We start from the raw sequence: 20,596 nt of genomic DNA on the forward strand, positions 1-20,596 counted from the left end.
AACAAATGGAGGAGAGAAGATGGTTCAACAGAAGCATTTATGTACAGAACGGAAAAGAACTGTCATCCTGGAAGTCCATGTTCTGAGCAATACCCTTCAGAAATGAAGGCGAAATATAAACCTCCTCAGGCAGATAAGAAATACAAGAATTTCTCAGAAGCAGACTTGCTCCAGAAGGACTGCTACAGAAAGATCTTCATACAAAATTACCCTGTGTGGAAGAGCCAGACTCAAAAAGGTCATGTGCTGTGATGATTTCATTTATACGATGCCCTCAAAGAGATCCACTGGGGTGATGGAGAAGCCATCAGTGGCTGCTCGGGGTCGTGTGGGATGAGGGTGTAGAATGGGACAACAGGAGAGACTTTGGAGGGATGAGCTGTCTGCATCCTGACTGTGACCGTGCTTGGAAAAATCTCTCCACGCAGAGAAACCCATGGAACTCTCTGCACACGCATACAAAGTCAATACTGCTACATCTCAATTTCTTTTAAAAAGAATCTACAGGAGTTCCCGTCGTGGCGCAGTGGTTAACGAATCCGACTAGGAACCATGAGGTTGCGGGTTCGGTCCCTGCCCTTGCTCAGTGGGTTAACGATCCGGCGTTGCCGTGAGCTGTGGTGTAGGTTGCAGACGTGGCTCGGATCCCGAGTTGCTGTGGCTCTGGCGTAGGCTGGTGGCTACAGCTCCGATTCAACCCCTAGTCTGGGAACCTCCATATGCCGCGGGAGCGGCCCAAGAAATAGCAAAAAGACCAAAAAAAAAAAAAAAAACAAAAAAAAACAAAACTACAGAGATGTTGTGCCCTAATAACCTTCTAGTCTTTGAGTAATACTTGAGGCTGAACCACCTCTGCTGGACTCCTGCTTGCAGGGCCACCACTAAGGCCATGGCCATGGTCTGTACCAGGCTGTTTCTGCTGCCCTTGAGTGCAGCTAATGGCTGGATTGACCCTTCCCACCTGCCTGGCTACCAGTTCAAGGGAAGCATGTATCACAGGTGTGAAGTAAACAACGAATAACAAGTCAGGGGGCATGTTGTGTGGCAGCCTCGTAGTTTCACAAAAACTGGAAAGCTGACCTCCCCTCACCCATGCCGCCAAGCAAGGAAAAACCCACTGGTCTCATCAGCATCATGGCTCAGGGACTGCTAGGTCCCCTCACTGCTGGAACACAAGCTGCTTAGCTGCCACACCCACAGAAGAGCAGCAGAGGCTCTAGAGTCCCTCCCAGCTGCACCACTCTGCCACTTGGCTGACACAAAGGCTACTTCTCTGGTAACAGAAACGCTTCTAGTCAAGGTCATGACCCTCCTATTGCACTGCAGTTTTTGCCTTTGGCAGAGCTGCCGAGGAAGAGGGACTCTGCCCCTCTGCAGAGGAAGGACGAAAGTAAAAGTAAGGCCTTGAGCACCGTGTGGATACTGCTCTTCTGCATTGTTTAAAAGTTGTGTTTATGCGATTTCCCCCGCCCCTGCCGCCTCCAGAGGCAGGAATTGTGCTGTACTCAGCTTTGTCTCCAGAGATGGACACAGTGACGGGCAGAGGCTGCACGCTGGCAATGGACGCATATATGACGGAATAAGTGGACTGTGTGGCTGACAGAGGCAAAGTCCTGCAGCACATCGGGTGACCGTGCTCCCCTGTCCAATCTTGTCTCTTGCCATTGGTGGCAGGTGATGGACCCTGGTGATCCAGCAGCCTAGGAGAGACAAGGATCCAACAGAGGGACTCAGTCTGACCAGGAGGAGGCAGGAGCATCAGGCCACAGCTTCGGACTCACCATCCTGCCCCAGGGACTGGCCTGAGCTATTCCTCTCTGCGTCCAGCAGGAAGGAGAAGAGCCGCAGAGAACACCCAGCAGGTGAGATGCACTAAGTCAGACTGCAACGCAAACCATCCTCTAAAGCATCTTCCAGCCCCTGGATGCACCTCCCAAGTGTGGCCTGTCCTCGAATGCGGTTAAGAAACAGTCTATCCTGTCTCTCCTTCTTAAAGATGTGCAATACGCACCTGCTTGATGAACACTTCTGAAGAGTCTCATGGGAAAGAAGTACGTTGCACGTTTGGAAAGATCGTTTTGTAAGTACAGACCTTGAGGATTCAGGTGAACGAGCTCTGAGGGCTGAATGGTCAATCTACCACCATCCAAACACGATATGGAACTTCTCCATCATCCCAGGAAGCATCCGCGTCCCAGTCCATCCCCTCTCCTGTCCAGCAGCAACCAGGGTCTGACTTTTCCTCATCACCACAGTCTGGCTTCACTCACTCAGCTTCACGAAAACTGAATCAGGCTGCATGGATGTATTGGGTGGGGTAAGAGGGGAGGGTATCTGGCTTCTGTGAGGGTTTTGAGTTTTATCAAAGCTACTGTGTCTATCAGCTCTTTGTTTTGTTTTTGTTTTTCTTTTAGGGCCACATGTGCAGCATATGGAAGTTCCCAGGCTAGAGGTCAAAATGGAGCTGTAGCTGCCAGCCTACACCACAGACACAGCAACCCGGGATCCAAGCCATCCCACCTACACTGAAGTTCATGGCAATGCCGGATCCTTAACCCACTGAGCAGGGCCAGGGATCGAACCCACACCCTCATGGATATGAGTCTGGATCAGAGCCCGCTGAGTCACAACGGGAACTCCCTATCAGCTCATTCTTTTTTTTTTCTTTGCTGAGCTGTATTCCTTTGTGCATAAATGGATATACATACGTTTATCCCATGATCTATTAAGCAACTTTCCTTCTTCTTTTTTTTTTTTTTTTTTTTTTTTGTCTTTTATCTTTTCAGGGCTGCACCCATGGCATAAGGAGTTTCCCAGGCTAAGGGTACAATTGGAGCTGCAGCTGCTGGCCTACACCACAGCTCACGGCAACGGCAGATCTGAGCCTCGTCTGCGACCTACACCACAGCTCACGTCAATGCCAGACCCTTAACCCACTGAGCAAGGCCAGGGATCAAATCTGAAACCTCATGGTTCCTAGTCGGATTCATTTCCCGCTGCACCACGACAGGAACTCCGTAACTTTCCTTTCGATGGACATTGGGTTGTTTCCGGGTTTAATTATCATGAATGAGGGAGGTACAACCATTCTGTGCAAGTTCTTTTGTAGTCACGTGTTTTATTTTTCTTGGGTAAATACTTAAGAGAAGAATTGCTGGGCCATAGGGTAGATAACTGTTAACTTCATAAAAACTACCAAACAGTTCTCCAGAGTGGTCGCGCCTGTTTAACTTTTTAAACTTAGCATTTCCTGTATTCATCTGACCACAGCTGTAAAATGAGCAGGTAGAATTAGATGGATTTTCACATTCCCTCCCGTTTTATGCTATGAGAAAATGACCAAAGCAGAATTGCTTTGTCTTCTCTGTGTAGATCTTGCAGACGAAAGCAAATGAAGTGAAAGCCAGGATGACCAGAAAGAATTAAAAAGGCTGTGAGTGGGAAGAGAGAAGATGGCTCTGAGCTGGGGAGTTCAAGGAGGTGCCAGCAGGCAGTCCTTTGGAAAGAGGCATGAAAAAGCCAACGGGAATCTGAGAGACCTAAGTCGGAAAAAATTAAAGTGGAGACAATGGTGTGCCGAGACCCCCACAGTGTTTAAGAAGTTTCTCTAATCCCAGGGCACCAATAATGATGAGATACTAATAAAAACTCTTCAACACAATTAAAAAAAAAAAAAAAAGGAGAGCTGGAGAAACAATTTGGGGTAAAAGTAAAAATGAGATACGGGATAATTTTATTCATTCTAACTCCATTTATGAAGAATTTAAGTTTAGAAAGACATTGCTGTAGGGACACCATTCTTCATGGATCTCTCAAAGTTGTGCACAGCTTGAGCAGAGAGACTGCCTTTTGTTCTAGACTATGAAGGATGTTTAAAGAGAGACAGGGTCTCCCTCTAGAGAAAAATGCAGGTTTGCTTATATCCTTATAAGGGAGATACGGTCTATCTACCTCTGAAGCAAAGGGCATGTGTGCTTACTGCCCTTTATAAAAGATTCGGGTTCCCTAAACTCAGGATTATTCCTCTCCTGAAATGCAACCCACTGCAGGTACAGGTATAACTCAGCCATCTGTGCATCACCCTCTGGGAACGAAGGGTTGGGGAATCGGTAACCCCCCAAAATGCTGATAGTCTGCCCACTGTGAGTAATATAAATAGCCTTCCCTGATCGGGGAGTCTCCTGTCGTTACTGCATCCGCAACATTGCAGCTGGCTAACTCAGCATGCAAGTGGGGTAAAAGCTCAGTCCTGTCAAACTTCCTGACAATTACACATGAACTTCATAACTATGAACTTCTTGAATAATAACAGCAAAAATCCTTCATCTATACTTTTCCTAAGTCTAATTTGTGAGCAAGGGGAATTAATTCTAAAACCAGATTTTTTTTTAAAAAAAAGGAGTTCAAGAAATTAAAAATTTCTCAATACGTTGTTAATTTCTAAACCTAGGTGCTCTGGGGCAAGTATTATCCTGCCCATTTTAGGAAGTTATTTTGCTGGCACCAGTTGGGTTCATTATAGATCCAACACAAAGAAACTTCTCTCTCAGATTCTGCTTCACAAGAGGAGACTCAGACTCCACCTCAGCTGCTCAAATCCCTGGTCTTGCCCAAGGTCAAGGGCCTCCCTGCTTCTCAGAGGCTGACTGGTTCATGGCTCCCCAGGAAGCCCTGAGGAGGGCATATTTCTTCCATGGTTTCTGAAAGGGAGAGGACAATGTCTGTCGACACTGCGAACAGGTGAAGAACACTTAACTCTCCAGCCAGAAAGCAGAGGGTCAGCGTCAGGGTGTCCATCACCCGACTTGCCGGGAACAATAACCATTTGAATAGCGAATTGGTCATCCTGGTCAAAGGGTCCAGGGAGACCCCACACCCCTTAATTCCAGCCTCCAGAGCCCATGGGTCACCTCCTTGTATGTTCTAGTCCCTTCACGGAGTCATCTTTGGAAATGACGAAGGCATGTGGGTGCTCCCCACAGCTGGCACCATCTTCGTGCGAATTCCATCCATCCTCAAATCAGGACCTTCCCTTACCCGCTTCTCTGCAGGACCAGATCATCCATCTGGGGGAGCGCACCCTTCTCGACTTTGAAATCAGTGATCTTCTTCATCACCAGCATTCACCTTCATTTTCAACCGATGAACCAGATGACTTCTTGAGATTTCTCTCCGATCTAATATTTATCATTTGATGTTCCCCAGTCCCTCATTCATCCTCCTTAAAAAATACATATCACCCCAAAATGACAGTGACCCCTCCCCTTCTAGTGCAACCCCCTAAAGTGCCCACTTTACAAGTCGATTTACTCCTGGATGGTTTCCAAGCTATATTTTACGTCTGTATGCCACAGAGGCACGTGCTGCATAAGCTCCCCAAAGGCCCACTCATTTTATTTTATTTTTATTATTATTATTTTGTCTTTTTGCCATTTCTTGGGCCGCTCCCGTGGCATATGGGAGGTTCCCAGGCTAGGGGTCTAATCGGAGCTGTAGCCCCCAGCCTAAGCCAGAGCCACAGCCACGCGGGATCTGAGCCGCGTCTGTGAACTACACCACAGCTCATGGCAACACCGGATCATTAACCCACTGAGCAAGGGCAAGGATCGAACCCGCAACCTCATGGTTCCTAGTCGGATTCGTTAACCACTGTGCCACGATGGGAACTCCCGACCCCCTCATTTTAGATCCCTCCTCCTCACTGCCTTTTATCTGAGGGGGTGTGTGCACGCATGTGTGTGTCCACACACACACACACAGACACAAGCATGCAGTTTATTGATCTGTAATCTTCTTATGTCTGGAAAACTATTAAACTGTGGTTTTCTTAGGGTCCTGCGTAGAATATACACTCTACATAGTACAGTCCACGTAGTGAATGATTCTGCTCAGGCTGCCATAACGAAATACTACAAACAGGAGCTGCCTAAACAACAGAAACTTACTTTCTCACAGTTCTGGGGACGAGAAGTCCAAGATGAAGGTGCAAGCAGGCCTGGGTCTGGGGAGACCTCTCCTCCTGGCTTGCAGATGGCTGCTCTCTCCCCAGGTCCTCACGTGGCCTTTTTTCTGAGCAGGGGAGGGACACTGGGGGGGGGGGGTTCTGGTGTCCCTTCCTCTTTTTATAAGGACACCTGTCCTATCCAACTAGGGTTAGGGGTTAGGGTTAGGATTAGGGGTTAGGGGTTAGGGTTAGGGTTCTGACCTCTTTTAACCTTACTTACTTCCTTAAAGGTCCTATTTCCCTTTATAGACACAGGGGGCTGAGGACTTCACTACACGAATTTGGGAAGACATGGTTCGGTCCATTACAGCAGGATGCAAAACATACATGAAACGTTCGATAATTACAGACAGGCAAAGCTAAAAGTCAAGGTCTCGCCGTACACAGTGTATGTTCAACCGCCTGACAAGTCTCTCCTAGTGTAGAGGTTCGCCCTCCATAATTTTTATTTCCCTTGCAATTTCTGCGGCAGAAACTGGTCAGTTTGCCCTGCAGGGCTTCCCAAAGTCCGCATCTTGGTAACTGCATTTCTGGGGTGGTCACCATCTCCTCTCTTACCCGTAAATTGGCAGGTATATCTAGAAGCTCGACCAGATTCAAGTTTGCCTTTTTAACGAAAAGACTTCCTAGGAGAATACACCTATCACAAGGCACAAGATAATAAACGGTGCTTCTTTGGGTCAGTGAGTAGCCACTGCTCGATCGCTACTAAGATCCCCATTGCCCAGTGAGTGTTTGATTTGCACTAAAACGGGAGCCCCTTAGGCAGGTGGCACGGACAATCCAGGGCGTGGCTCCTCTTCTCCCCAGGCCAGCGGACACTTCCCTGGTTACCTGGCCTGGCTCCCAAGCACCCTGAGCTGTTGGGAGGGTTAGGGTGGTGCCTGCAGTAGACATACAAGCAGCGGGCCTTGTCCTAAAGGTGTTTATAGTGCGAGTGTCATGAACACATGACAGTAACAATAAAAGAAGTGTCATTAAGTGGTAGAAATAGCTCCTGCAGTGGCCCCTCTGGGGGTACAGAGGAGACAGGAGCCAGCAGCTGGGAGAGGGAAGGACCTTGACCCAAACACGACTTCTCCAATGGAAAGAGAATCTTGTACTGATGACCGCTGATGTGGTCCCAGGTACAAGTCAGTGAGCGCCCCCCCCTCCCAGGGGTCCTTTGCAAACCATCCTATCCTTCTTCACTGAGGGGCCAAATGGCTCACAGGTGTCTGGCTCCCTCTGTGTTACATGTCACATGCCACCCCGTGGTACAACCACCAGTTATATTTTCCAACCATGAAGAAGGGGGACAAGATCAACCATCATGTGCTGGGGGCACATAGGGAGAAAAACACCTGTTGCAGGTCTGCCCCGGGCGGGCCCGGCGTGTTCCTTCTGTCACGTGTTACCCCATTCACACCGGAGAGCTCAGTATCTGCGGCAAGCGCTGCCGGTACCAGCCGCTTACTCAGGGTCCACACTCACCTTCTTCCTTTCCAACGGAATCCCAAGTCTGTTCCCGGTGGCAAAGTGCCTGCTAACACGTGCTCCCTCAGACGCCCCAGTAACCGAGAATGATCACGTGGAGGGATGCTGATGGTGGGGTCTAGCTGGAGGTTGGCAGGGGAGGTCCGGGATAGTTTGGGGGGCCACCCTTTCTTCCTCGTCTTCTTCACCTTCCTGCCTGGGATGGAGAGTTCAGTGGAAGGTAGAGCAGCCACCTTGTGACGACGAGGAGACCAACGTGAAGACAAAAGCCTCACACTGAGGACCGTACAGCAGAAAGAAGAAAGCAACCTCCCTGGTGCCACCAAGCCTGCCCTAAATGCCTGCCTCTGGGTTTCCTGAGAAGGGTGAAAAAAGAACCACCAGAGTCAGCTTTCTGCTACAAACAGCCCCAATGTAACCTATCTGACACTTGTTGTTATTATGATAATTCGACTTATTTGTATTAAGACACTGATGTTCAGAAAGGTGAAGAAACTTGGCCAAGTTGCCCTGTGCCGCTGGTGCTCAGCACTTACACCCTCCCCACCACCTGATTACCAAATGCATGCACCTCTTGCAACCCGTAAGGCCCCGAGTTGGGCAGGCCAGAGGCTGGCTCGGTGTCCCAACACCAGGTGGTAAGGGCATTTTTCTATTCCCCGGAGTCTCTGCCATCCTTGGCTCCAGTACGAGGCCACCGTGTTCCTCTGCCAGGCAGAGCCTAGGCTCTAGCAGTGAGGACATCATCCCTTCCTTTCCAGGCCAGTCCTCCCGAGAACAGACCAGACCAACAGCAGCTGCTGGAAACCCCTTCTCCCCTCCTCCACCTGGTCCTTCTACCACGTGGCCCACGGTCCACCTCTGGAGTATAACCAGAACATTCCTGGGAAAACAGGGCTACCTGGCCCAGTAATGCCCCGCCAAGTGTTCCACAAAACCCCAGGCTCAAGGGAAGTTACTGTGTATTACTGGATTTACTGAAGACTGAGACGCAGAATCTTTCACATTTTAACACCTCTACAATCAGGAAGTTTGTTACAATCAACGTACCATACAATCGTCACGGACCATTTTTCTCCTTAACATCTCTGAAATAATAATGCATTTTATAGGCACTGTGTCTTAGTTTTGGTGTACAGTGCTTGAAAATAAAAAGGGTTCCATGGTCAAATAAGTGGAGAACTTATTAGGGATGAAGAAACTAAATTAAACACAGGTTTTTTTAATGCAGACCTTCTCAGAGACTTCAGCATGCTAAAGTACACCTCGAGAGATTTGCTAAAATTATTTGGCCATGGAAATCTCCCTTTTTGGAGCAGCTTATAGTACTAGTGTTACATGGAGCACAAATTTTAAAACACTGCATTAAGCCATTATATTCTGGATTAACTGGTCAGATTTGCCAACCAACTCTCCTCTATCAGAGAATTCTAAGAAAGTTGGTTAGAAAATACTTAATATGCAAACTGTGAAACTGGCAAGTTTGAAACACAGCCATTTAGGGGGAGGCCAAAGGCCGCAGAGGCACCATCTACCTGAGTAAATGCCTGGAAAACTTGGCAGATACCTCAGGGGTACTGGAGAGGGGGTGCTGGAAAGGGGGTACTGGAAAGAGGGTACTGGAGAGGGGGTATTGGAAAGGGGGTACTGGGAGGGGGCGTAATACTGCGAAACTTGATCCACTTGACTCTGTTGGCAGCCAAGCCTGCTTGCCCTCATCCAGGCCAAAGAGACAAGAGTGTGGTTCGAATCATACCCCCTAATGCCTGGGGATGGTGTCTGACCCCCAGAACCTTAGGCAAACACCTTGGGTCTCAGAGACATGAAGAATCCCGACGTGGCTCCTGCAACGCTGACAGCCCAGTGCTGTGATGCTGCACATCATTCTGAGCACTTTGAAATTCTCCAGGTAATTCAATATGCAGACAAAATCGAGGGCCATACTTTTGAGGAAGGAACTGACTTGATTAAGCAGAATTTAAACTGTGACAGCTGGTGAAAGATGTATTTAGCTATTGCAGTCATCTAAGCCCTAGGCGATCAAGGCAAAAAGGACGGTGGAAATAGAAAACGAGAGATGGAGACGAGACGTATTTTAGAGGAAGAATCCATGGGGGGGGGGGCTTAAAAATAACCCAGATTTAGAGAAGGATGAAAGAACACCGAAAAGCACAGGAAGTGACAGGAGGGGTGGGCAGGTCCTGGGTTTGGAGAGAAGAGAGTAGAGTTGACACGTGGAGCTGTGGTTTTTAGAATGACGTCCAGGAGGCACGTGGCCAAGGGGACTGGGTCTTAGAGGGAAGACTGGAAACTTTGAGGTCGTTTGTGCCCAGGTGATGTGGGAAGCCTTCGGAGTTTAAAGATGGTCTTTCCTACATGGTGACACTCTTCAGGTTGGCACACATTTGTAACTGCTGAGAGTCAGTGTGAAAGACTCAAGCTCAAGTTCTCTGCTACCAGCCAGCTGTGCAGCCAGGCACACGATCCTCTACCTTCAGAGCCTCGGGCTCCTTAACTGGAAAACAGGAACAGCGATACCAGCCTCTCTGGGCTGCTGCGAATCCTCGTACAGGTCCCAGCGTGATGCCCGGTGCAGAGTGTAACCTTAGGTCTCCCTGATTCCCGTCGTCCGGGCTCACGCAGGCCACGACACGAGCCCACTTCTCTTTAGGGTCAAGAGCAAGTCCAGCAACAAGGAGCAATCAATTTACACTCACCTCGACCGTATGCGAAGATCAACTCTTGGCAGGCCGACTGAATCTTCCTCAATGATGGACAGGCCATGTCGATAAGGAAAGAGCAAGAGATGTAATCTCTCCGGGCTGGAGTCTGACCTTAGATTCCGTCACCGCCGACATTTCATCAAAGAGACAGAAGGAAATACAACTCTTCTTTCTTAGGTGCCACAGCCAGAGCTGAATGATCTCACCCGAAACGTGGCTTGCGGATGACGGAGCCTCAACCTGGAAGCATCCTGCACGCTCTCGCTCGTGTCAGGGCTGCAGCCCGTGCCGGGCATCTCTGTCTTTACCCAGTGATGTAACCGAGGCCTTCCTAATTAAGATCACAGACGACACCGCGTCGTGAGGCACCAATAGGAAGGTAAGAACGGAAACCAAAATAGCATCAACCACGCAAAGAAATAGTTCATAGAGTGTGCGGTTCAACAGGAACGAGTGCACATTTTTAAAAAAACAACTTATGGAGACAAAAAGGAGGCTCTATTTGGACTGATTGACTGGATCATCAACTAGTTTCACCCAGAGCGGCAGCCAGTAAGCAATGCTCAAGGCTGGTCAGGCTGCCCTGATGCTCCCGATGCGGTCTGCACCTAAGAGGGAAGAAAGCAAGAAGACAGAGCAAAGGGAAAGAGAGGCAGGAGGAGGAAGAGAGAGCGAGTGGAGGGCCTGCTAACGGCAATCTAGTTCACGGACACAGTCACTAAGTGACTGACGGGGCACACGGTGCCGGCAGGCTCTGCACCAGGGCTGGGGATGGGGCCGGGAAGAAGACACGCACTCCGTGGGTTCTGCCTTGTCACAGGGCCTGTTCTGAGTCCTTCTGCTGCTCCTTTCTATCCGAACTCAGCCCCAGGCTTTCCCTGCCCTTGTCTGCTGGTGATGCGAAAATTCAGACATGCACCCCAGACCTGGGTGACCTGTGGTCTGCTTGTCCTCTCAACCAATCACAAACCGCTCCTGCCACGTGGAGTCTTCCCTGCCCAAACCTTTCCCTCCCGTCTGTCTCCCCAGCTCCACACATGGCTCTGAGCAGCCAAAGCAGAGGCCTTGGCCTCGGCTCCCGCCTCCCTCGCCCTGCCGGGTCTCATTCTTTAGAGTGAGGATTAGACCCCACAGCTGAAAAACCGCAAGTCCTGACTATCTCATGGTCTAAAGGTCCCCACGGACAGCTGGGCAGACCCTCCCTCCTCCTGCCCTGTCCCACCTCCCTCGGCCCCCAAAGGTGACCTTGGCTGTGCGGCCCCGGGAGCAGGGCGCGAGGACAGCGGCCGGCCCTCCCTGGGGGGAAGGCCAGGAGAGGGATTCCGAAGCGCCAGGAGGCTCCGAGGCAGAGGCCAGACGAACACCGTGGGATGTGCTGGCCAGGCGGCGTACGCGGCGCAGTCCCCACTCGTCAATGCGGCCACGTTAGTGTGACAGCAGCCACCAAAGTCACAATCAAGACCTACGTGAATGAGCGAGGCTGGGCTCCAATAAAGCTACTTGCGGCACTTAAATTTGCATTCCGCATGATTTTCACACGTCACGAAATAGTATTCCTTTGAATTTTTTCAAACACTTCATAGGTTAAAAAAATATATCTTAGCTCACGGGCTATACAGAAACAGGCAATGGGCCAGATTTGAGCCCTGGTCTGTAGTGTGCTAACCCTTAATCCAAGAGAGTCTCGCAGCCACTGGGGGCCAGGTCCCCAGCAGAGAGAGCACGGGGACAAATGTGTCCTCTGGTGGCTGCGGACACACGTGGCAAGAGGCTGGGGCTGCTTCCTCGCGGGGCATCTGGGGGCAGGACCCTTGGTGGAGCAGCCCCTGCCCCAGGAGGAATAGGCTGATTCTTACTTGTAACTCCCCCCAAAATACCCCATATTTTTATAGAACTCTGTCTCCTAAACGCCAGCTCTCTCTGCAGGAAATGCAAACTGTAGCAACATGGCTGCAGGAGGTTTATGGAAGTGGCGCGTGTCTGCGTGGATTTTTGCAATTTTAAATTTGCCACTATTGTTGGTGTGATTTAAAAGGAAAAAAAAGTTATGCAGATGAAAGCTGGTTAAGCAGCGACACCAGCTAACAAGGGAGGCTGCAGAATGTCTATCCTGGGATCTTGAAAACTCTGATCCACAGCCATCTCTTTCAGAGGTTTTAAGGAGAGCCTGGCCCGCCTCAAGGGGCTCGGGGGATCACCACGCCAGGCTTCCTGGCTCCATAATTCCAGGGCACAAAAGGAGAGAGACGCCTGCAGGGAAGAGTAGTTTGAAAAAGTAGCTCTTCTTTCCTTTTCCCCACGACTGAAACAGCGAAGATTAACACCCCAAATCCCTGTGTCACACTGAGTACCCAGCGAAAGAAGCCTCCTTTGAAATTGCATCTGTCTGCATAAGAGGTCCACAAAGCCTGCATTTTAAGGCTGAAATAACTCCAGTTACTTGAGCCGCTGTTACTGCTTAGAGATTTTTGAAGAGGAAAAAGAAAAAAGGTTCTCCAGATGACAAGGAATTCGTCGGAAAGGACTCCGTACAAACAAGGTGCTGGCTTTCTCCCTACTGAAGGGGTGGGTGTAGTTGAGGAGCTGTCGCCGGCTTTCTGGCCATCTCTCAGGGAGACGGATGGACCTTTTCGGGTCACAAGTTTCACGGCATCAGGTGGCCACTTAGCCTCTGCCGAGTGTAAGTCGGGCCGTTCTCGCTCCGCTTTGAGTTTTCCCTGGTGCTGGAGATTCTGCAAATCCAACTGTGACCGGTAAACGGACTTGACATCAAAGAGAGCAAAATGCAGTGCTGCTTGCTCTCCCCTGGCTGACTTCAAACCACCGAGGTAACGAGAGCCAGCTCTAAGGTTCTGTCCCCTCAGATTAGACGACAGAGCCTATTTTTAAAAATAACACAGGAATAGATATTATGTAAGATTTTCTGAAATTTTTTTCTGGCCATCACCTAGTCATGAGCCACTTACTCGGGCGGCAAAAGATTGGCAGCTTTGTGATAGTTTTTATGCTGTGTCACCATCAATCCAAGTGTCCAGATAAATCACGTAACAGTGAGGCAGTAGAGACGCAGCTAAATTGGCTCCATAACCATCCAGCTGAGAAAAGAGTCTTCAGTCACTCCCGTCTGTCCTGGACAGAATTGTGTGCTGTACATTTGCCAGAAATAGAGTTGCAAATAGTTCCTCTTGGCTGCACTTCCTTCTCTCTATTGTAGTATCAATAATTATGAAAGGTGGATACAGAAAAAGAGCAGCATCGCTTTTGATAATCGCCACCCGTCAGGCACCTGCCCAGACCTGCCTCCCAGGAGAGAGGCCTCCTCCCCTCCCCCAGCCACGGCACCAGAAGGCATCATTCATCCACTTTTACATCTCCGTAAACTAAGTGCAGGAAGTTAAAGAACGTGTCTGGACTCATACTTGTGGTATGAAGTGGGGCCTGGCTGCCAGCCGAGCTCCGTTTGCCGGGCCTCGCTCTCTCCAACATTCAGCAACTCCCGCACTTCGCGTGATGGTCCCTCTAGCACGTTCCCTGGCCTCTGGACGGGAACTTCTTTCAGACTTGCTACTTTTCACTATAACCACACAACGACGACTTGAAAGACAAATTCCAAACATGGGGTGTCACCCTCTCTCACAACTGTTTTCAGTGTCTTCGCTTTCCTCCAATCTTCACCTGTGTGGACTTAACTAGGATATCGTTTTAAATGCTAAAAATGTAGATCCTTCGTTCGCACTTACCATTCTATCATGAACATCATGTTTCTACAGGAGCGCGGTCATGACTAACGTGACAATGGCCGAGCACTCCCTCCAGGAGATGTGCCCCAGCGTCTTCATCCATTTCTCCTCCGCCGAGCTGCTTACTGTGTTTCCCGACTCTAGGTAATGCTGCAGTGTCCTTTTTTCAAGTATGGACCCTTTTTCCTTTCAGTGGGACTTTTCTTTAGGCTAAAGTCCAGAAAGTATAATTACCGGACCAAAGCATTTGAATACTGTATGTCTGGCCATGCTTTTTACAAGCTGAACACATACAGAAAAGTTGGGGCAGGACAGAGTCAACTCATGGCTTCATTTCCTTCACCCTCAACCAGGTGTTGGGCAGGAGCGGCGCTTGCTCACACATGAAGCTGCTGCCAACTTCTGAACGTAAGCTAGACTGCTCCCAAATCCTTGTGTTTCCCATTCAGACACCAGGCCAGAAAGATACAAATAATTACGCAGTGCCGACAAAGGTATGAAGAGTTAGACCCATGGATTCTTTGCAAGGCGATGTGGCAGTAGGTAGGAAAAGGTCAAACATGTATATATGCTTTAAGCTAACTATTCTACTTTAATAATTTTAAAAAGTCAAGGAGAGGTACAAATACTTAGCTACAAACATTGGTTACAGCATTTCGCATAAAAGCAAAAATTGAAACAAATTTATGTCCAACAAAAAGAACTGGCTTAAAAAATTACGACATTTGTATCATGGAGTGCTATTGCAATCATTTTAAATTATACTGTAGATGACTTAATAAGTTAATGACATAAACACAGGTTCATAATACATTTAATGAAAAGATAAGTCACAAAAGAGCACTTATACTACCCATTTGTATAAAATATATAGAGAGATAAAAAGAGTTATAAAAATACTCAAGTTATGAGCAGCATTTATATCTTCATAGTGGAATTATGGGTGTTTAATGGTCTTGCATTTTTTATTTTTGACTGGCTGCACCTGCAGCATGCGTAAGTTTCCAGGCCAGGGATGGAACCCTGTACCACAGCAGAAACCACAGCAGTCACAATACCACATCCTTAACCCATGAGCCACCAGCTAACTCCAATGGTCTTACTTTTTTATTTTTTATTTTTATTTTTTGCTTTTTAGGGCTGCACCCATGGCATGTGGAGATTCCTGGGCTAGGGGTCTAATCGGAGCTACAGTTGCCGGCCTACACCACAGCCATGGCAACTCAGTTTCCGAGCTGTAGCTGCCAGCGTAGGCCACAGCCGCAGCAACGCCAGATCCTTAACCCACTGAGCAAGGCCAGGGATCGAACCCGCAACCTCATGGTTCCTAGTTGGATTCGTTAACCACTGTGCCACGACGAGAACTCCCACATACCCATTTCTAAAGCCTACATGCACAAAAACGCTTTCCGCACTCTACCCAGTTGGGACAAGGACAAACAGAGCCATCTGTGTCATCCTGTAGATTCTGTGTCTCCCATCCCTTCATCTAAACAACCAGGGGTATCACAGGTGTAACACTGAGAGCAAAAGAAGTGAGGGTGCCTCCACCCCTAGAACCAGGGGCCCGGACAACTCCCCCTGCGGGAGTCAGGAAGGGCTCCTTGAGAGAGTCCGGGTGGTGGGGCCTAAACGCCGCTCCCGGCTTGTATTAACTACCTATTGCTACGCATCAATTCACGCCCAGACTCAGCAGCATCAGACGGCAGGTGCGTGTGGTCTCCATTTCTGAGGGTCGGGATCTGGGGGGCAGCTCACCGGGCAGCTCTGACGCAGCCATTCAAGGCTCCGGGACCCACTCCCCTCAATGGCTGTTAGCGACGGCCTCTGTTCCCTGCCTCGTGTCACCATGCGTCCTTGTGACATGACAGCTGGCTTCCTGAATGAGTGATTCAAGAGAGAGTCAGAGAGAAAGCCCTCGACAGGGAAGCTGCAGTGTCTTTAAAACCAACCTTGGAAATAAACCGCAGTCCCTCCTGCCGTACCCTGCCGGCCACACGGACCAGCTCTGACAGTTCGGGAGGGACTGTGCCGGAGTGCGGACGCCAGGAGGCAGGTATCACGGAGGTCTTCTTGCAAGCGGCCTACCTACCCCCCTCCCCGTTCAAAGGACTACAGCTCTGAAGTCGCCTCCGCAAGACAAATGGGGACTTGGGGACTTAAAGCTGCCTGAGAAGTAAAGCTGGGGGCCCGTGGTCAAAAGGGAATCTACCAAAGCTCTAACAGCTCATTTTTACTTTCATTGAAATAAGAGACAATGCAGCACAGAGAGAGCTTGTAAAGGACGCATTAAATTGGAATGGGTTCTGTACAACTAATTTCCATCTCATTACTCTGCTTACTAGAAACTCTTTCAGATTTCCTGGCCCGCAATTCTACGGAGGTTCTTATAAATGTATTTAGCTTAGTTAGATGCAGCTACTAGATACACCACGAAGGCTCTTCCATGTCTGGTCCTCTGTGCGAAGAGAGGGCCTCTCTCACTGATTTGCTGAGTGTGGCTCTGGCCAAAATCCTAAAGGCACAACTTGGCCAGATGTCGTTTGCTCTTGCTTCCACGGAGGTGAGAATGCCCGCAGCCCGTCGGGGCTTAGCGTCAGGGTTCTGAAGCCTCAGCCTCACCCTTACCTACTCCATTTCCAAGTCAGAGCACAGAGGCCACTTGGCCACTGGCCTCCCTTAGCTCCAGGCTGCAGCCTTGCAGGGCAGCTGTGCCCTTTGCTGGCCCAGTACCCACACCTGCCCCGAGGCCGCACTGCATCAGCCTCGAGAGACTGGCTTCTCCTTCACCGCCTCTTCCTGGCTTCCAGCTCACTTTTTAAATTATTGCCAACGAGAACAACTGACAATTTCCTTACCCTCTTCCCTGCATTCTGGAAGGAGATGACAGGCATCAAGTGAAGAGTGGCTTTTTAGGAAGGAGAATCAGTGTGCCCTGCATAGGCACCTAGTGACTTGACTGGTAAGGGTGCTTTATACCCTCAGGGCTTGCAGCAGGGTATCCACTAGACTTGTTAATAAACAAATGAATGAATGAGTGAAAACTTGAGAAGGATAAATTTAAGACCACTAACCCTGATGAGCAAAATAAAAAGCTGACAACTCTATGATGTTCCCCCAACCCCTACCCTATTAAAAAAAAAAAAAAAAAAAATTCCGGCTTGTGAAATCCTGCAGGCCTCAGAAGGGAGCCCGCAGTGTCATCACTCTGCTTTTGTATTGTCAGCACCACAGCTTTTCTCCTGCCTCTTGGAGTCAGAAGACGGAGGCGTCACATGGACTCTAAGCTGGCTACGTTACCGCAGTACACCACATGTGCATCAGGAGTCTCGAGCCAAAAGATAGAGAAGAATCTTACGAATGAGATACACGGTGTGTCTAGAAGTGGAACGGCTGTGCTGCGGGGAAAGCACAATAAACCCCTTGGGTTAAGTCCCAGGGCCACACAGCAGGCTCTCCTCCTCTCCCTGCAACTACGGTCGCCTCTGGCAGGGGGACAGCAGGTGCCTCAACACCGCACTGGTCAGGGCTCTCCCAGGACGCAAGGGACAAAAGCTGAACTCAAAGTAGCTTAGATGAGGGAGGCAGGGACTTGAATTCCATTGGAATTCTTTCTCCCCATCCTCAACTCTGCTTTTCTGTGTGTGGATTTCATTCTCTCTTCCCACAGAGAGCTTTCTTCACACAGCAGTGGACATGGGGGCCCACCTTACTGGCCCACAGTCAAATGATGATTCTGTGACCAGAGGAGGAAGGGTTCTGCTGCGGGGTCCAGCCCAGAATATCCTGTGTAGGCCACTGTTGGGTGGCAGGTCCATCTCCACACCAATCACTGCAGCCAAGAGGCCAGCTGTGTTTCCTTCAACTCTATAAGCTTCACCTTCCTCGTCTATAAAATAGGGGTAGTATTAACACCAACCACAAATGGTTACTGTGAAGATTAAAATAATTTAAATGAGGCAATGCATATAAAGTACTCGATTCCATATGTGGCACGTAGTAAATCCTCAGAAAGCCCCTGGCCTATTTTGGCAACTGTTAATGCTTTGTGATCGGCACAAGATGGAGACCAAACCGCAGCATCCGGTCTTCTGCTTGTTTCCCAAATGGTGCAGCCTTCTGCTCTTTTTACACTCTCCTATTCCTACAGCCAGACTGAAGCTATGTTAAATAACGCACACAAAATACTATGAGCGCCTATGGACATGTGAGGGTGTGAGAGGGTCAATAAAGGTCAAAATCAGAATCACACAACTTAGGACTTAAAAGGACTTACTGGTATTTCAGATAAAAAAAAAAAAAAAAAAAAAAAACTTACTTGAGTAGGTAGAGGCAGAAAATATGAATCAGTGCCTAGATCCTATCATCACGAAACGACAGCATGGTAGATCTGCAGGCTGACAAGCCAGTCTCAGCTACTGCTGATTTGCTTGAAGGCCTCTGTTTTTTCCTTCTGTAAAATGGGGCTAATGATATTCCCCTTCGGCTCCCACACTGGGTGCAGTGAGACTTAATGAGGCGCTTTTGGGGAACATGCTTTGAGCGGAGCTAATGAAAGGCTCTGGGCAGCCACTTGACGCTATTACGTGGACCCTGCATGGTCATGTGTCATGTGTGCCAGGAGTGAGAGGCTGGTTGGCACTACTTCAGAGAACTGCTGAGAAACACAGATACACTAAATGGTCTTTTTAAAAACTGAGATTAAATCAAAACAGAAAGTTTGGCCCAGTCACTGCCTTGTCCTAAGAGACCCCATGCCCAGTGGTGTTTGTTGGCATCCCTTTCCTGAGAACCACCTGTACTGACTACCGACTCGCTCCTCATTTAGTGGAAGCCTTCTGTTTACTCCACAAGTCCAGCACCATTCCCTCCACCGAGGCGCATCCTTCCTAGACCGCAGTTTGAGAGTTACAGTTCGCTAATGTGAATTTGGGATGAGTTAACCCCTGTGTCAACAAAACAGTTATATAACTCTATGAGTTACTTGTCGATTTTATCTCAATAAAAATGAGGGGGAACCCCCAATAGATGAGGAAAGAGAACTGTATGCTATTAGAGCAGCAAGTTGCAAAACAGTTGTGGTTTTCTTTTTTCTTTTTTTTTTCCTCTTTATGGCAGAACCTGTGGCATACGTAAGTTCCCAGGCCAGGGGTTGAATGGAACTGCATTGCCGGCCTACGACACGGCCACAGCAACGCCAGATCCAAGCCTACCTGTGATCTATGCCGCAGTTCCTGGCAACACTGGATCCTCAACCCACTGAGCGAGGCCAGGGATCAACTCCACACCCTCAGAGACACTATGTAGTGTTCTTAACCCACTGAGCCACGACAGGAACTACTATAGTTGTTTTTTTTTTAACTGAAGTATACTTGGTTTACTATATTGCATTAGTTTCCGGTGTACAGCAAAGGGACTCAGGATTTCTGTGGATTACAGGTTGCATTATATGTTATTATAAGATGACAGGTGTAACTCCCTGTGCTCTCCAGTACTTCCCTGCTCCTTATCTATTGATACAGAGTAGTCTGTATCTGCTCATCTCTTTGTCCCTCCCCCTTCCCTCTCCCCTTTGGTAACCACTAGTGCCTCTCTATTTTCCATATCTGCCAGTCTGTTTCTGTTTTGCACATATATTCACTTGTATTATTTTTTCCATTCCACGTATAAGTGATGTCATGTAGTATTTGTCTTTCTCTAATTTATTTCACCAAGCATGGTATTCTCTAGGCCCATCCATGTTGCTGCAAATGGCATTATTTCCTTCTTTTTTATGGTTGAGTAATAGTTTATTGTGTATGTATTCAACAGCTTCTTAATACAATCACCTGTTGATGGGACTTGGGTTGTTCTTGGTTTTGTAAACAGTGCTGCTATGAACACTGGGGCGCATGTATCTTTTCAAATTAGTGTTTTCATTTGAAAATCAGTTTTTCAATAATATACTGAAATGACAAGTAAACCATTAAAAAGGCATTAACCCAGTGGTATGCCAGGGCCAGCTGACACAGGCTTGTGAGAACTGACTGTTCAATTTTCAGGAATTTTTTTTGAACCAGTTGTTACATATGACAATTTTTTTTTTTTTTTGTCTTTTTGCCTTTTCTAGGGCCGCTTCCCGTGGCATATGGAGGTTCCCAGGCTAGGGGTCGAATCAGAGCTGTAGCCACCGACCTACACCATAGCTCACAGCAACGCCAGATCCTTAACCCACTGAGCAAGGCCAGGGACCGAACCTGCAACTTCATGGTTCCTAGTCGGATTCGTTAACCACTGAGCCACAATGGGAACTCCCACGTACAGCTATTTTTAAAACTAAATTATACAAGCTTACCATTTTTAAAATTCCATCAAAGACAAAGCTAATAAATTCTCAAAACTTATCACTTCATAGTAATTTTACAACTATACATTCTCCTGAGGTTATTTATAGCTAGTGTTGATTTCTACTCTATCGATTGTGCTGAAAACAGTACATAACGAGTGCTACTCCACACTTCTTCACGTCTGCACGTTCAGTGACGTCTTTTGCTTGCTTGAAACAGCCACAGCAGCAGCGTTCACATCACCGAAACTAGACTCTTCACGTCAGGGCGCCCCCTTTCCTGACGGGCGACTTGCCAGCACACCTTGTCTAGACCCATAAAGACACA

General features: G+C 48.5%; 1 protein-coding gene across 3 annotated transcripts in view; it reads right to left on the bottom strand.

The window, feature by feature from the left end:
• Nucleotides 1-20,596, bottom strand: part of LOC110255292 (uncharacterized) — an 82,430-nt gene that overhangs the window by 16,118 nt on the left and 45,716 nt on the right. Inside the window, exons 4-5 of one of the 3 annotated variants that reach the window (XM_084981394.1) lie at nt 15,702-15,822; nt 5,707-7,836 (exon numbers count right to left, since the gene is read on the bottom strand). The exons of 1 other annotated variant lie outside the window; for it this stretch is intronic. In XM_084981394.1, the coding sequence (XP_084837520.1) occupies nt 7,474-7,836; nt 15,702-15,822 (484 nt within the window). In that variant the 3' untranslated portion in view covers nt 5,707-7,473. Of the gene's footprint in view, nt 1-5,706; nt 7,837-15,043; nt 15,823-20,596 lie in introns of those variants that run through there. One more of the 3 variants, XR_002336643.2, reaches the window with a different exon arrangement.

Source organism: Sus scrofa, chromosome 11, assembly GCF_054392235.1.
Source record: "Sus scrofa isolate SSC_HxYL_T2T_F1_AM1 chromosome 11, Sscrofa_HxYL_maternal_Yorkshire_Landrace_v2.0, whole genome shotgun sequence".
In the NCBI taxonomy this organism is placed as follows: domain Eukaryota; kingdom Metazoa; phylum Chordata; class Mammalia; order Artiodactyla; family Suidae; genus Sus; species Sus scrofa.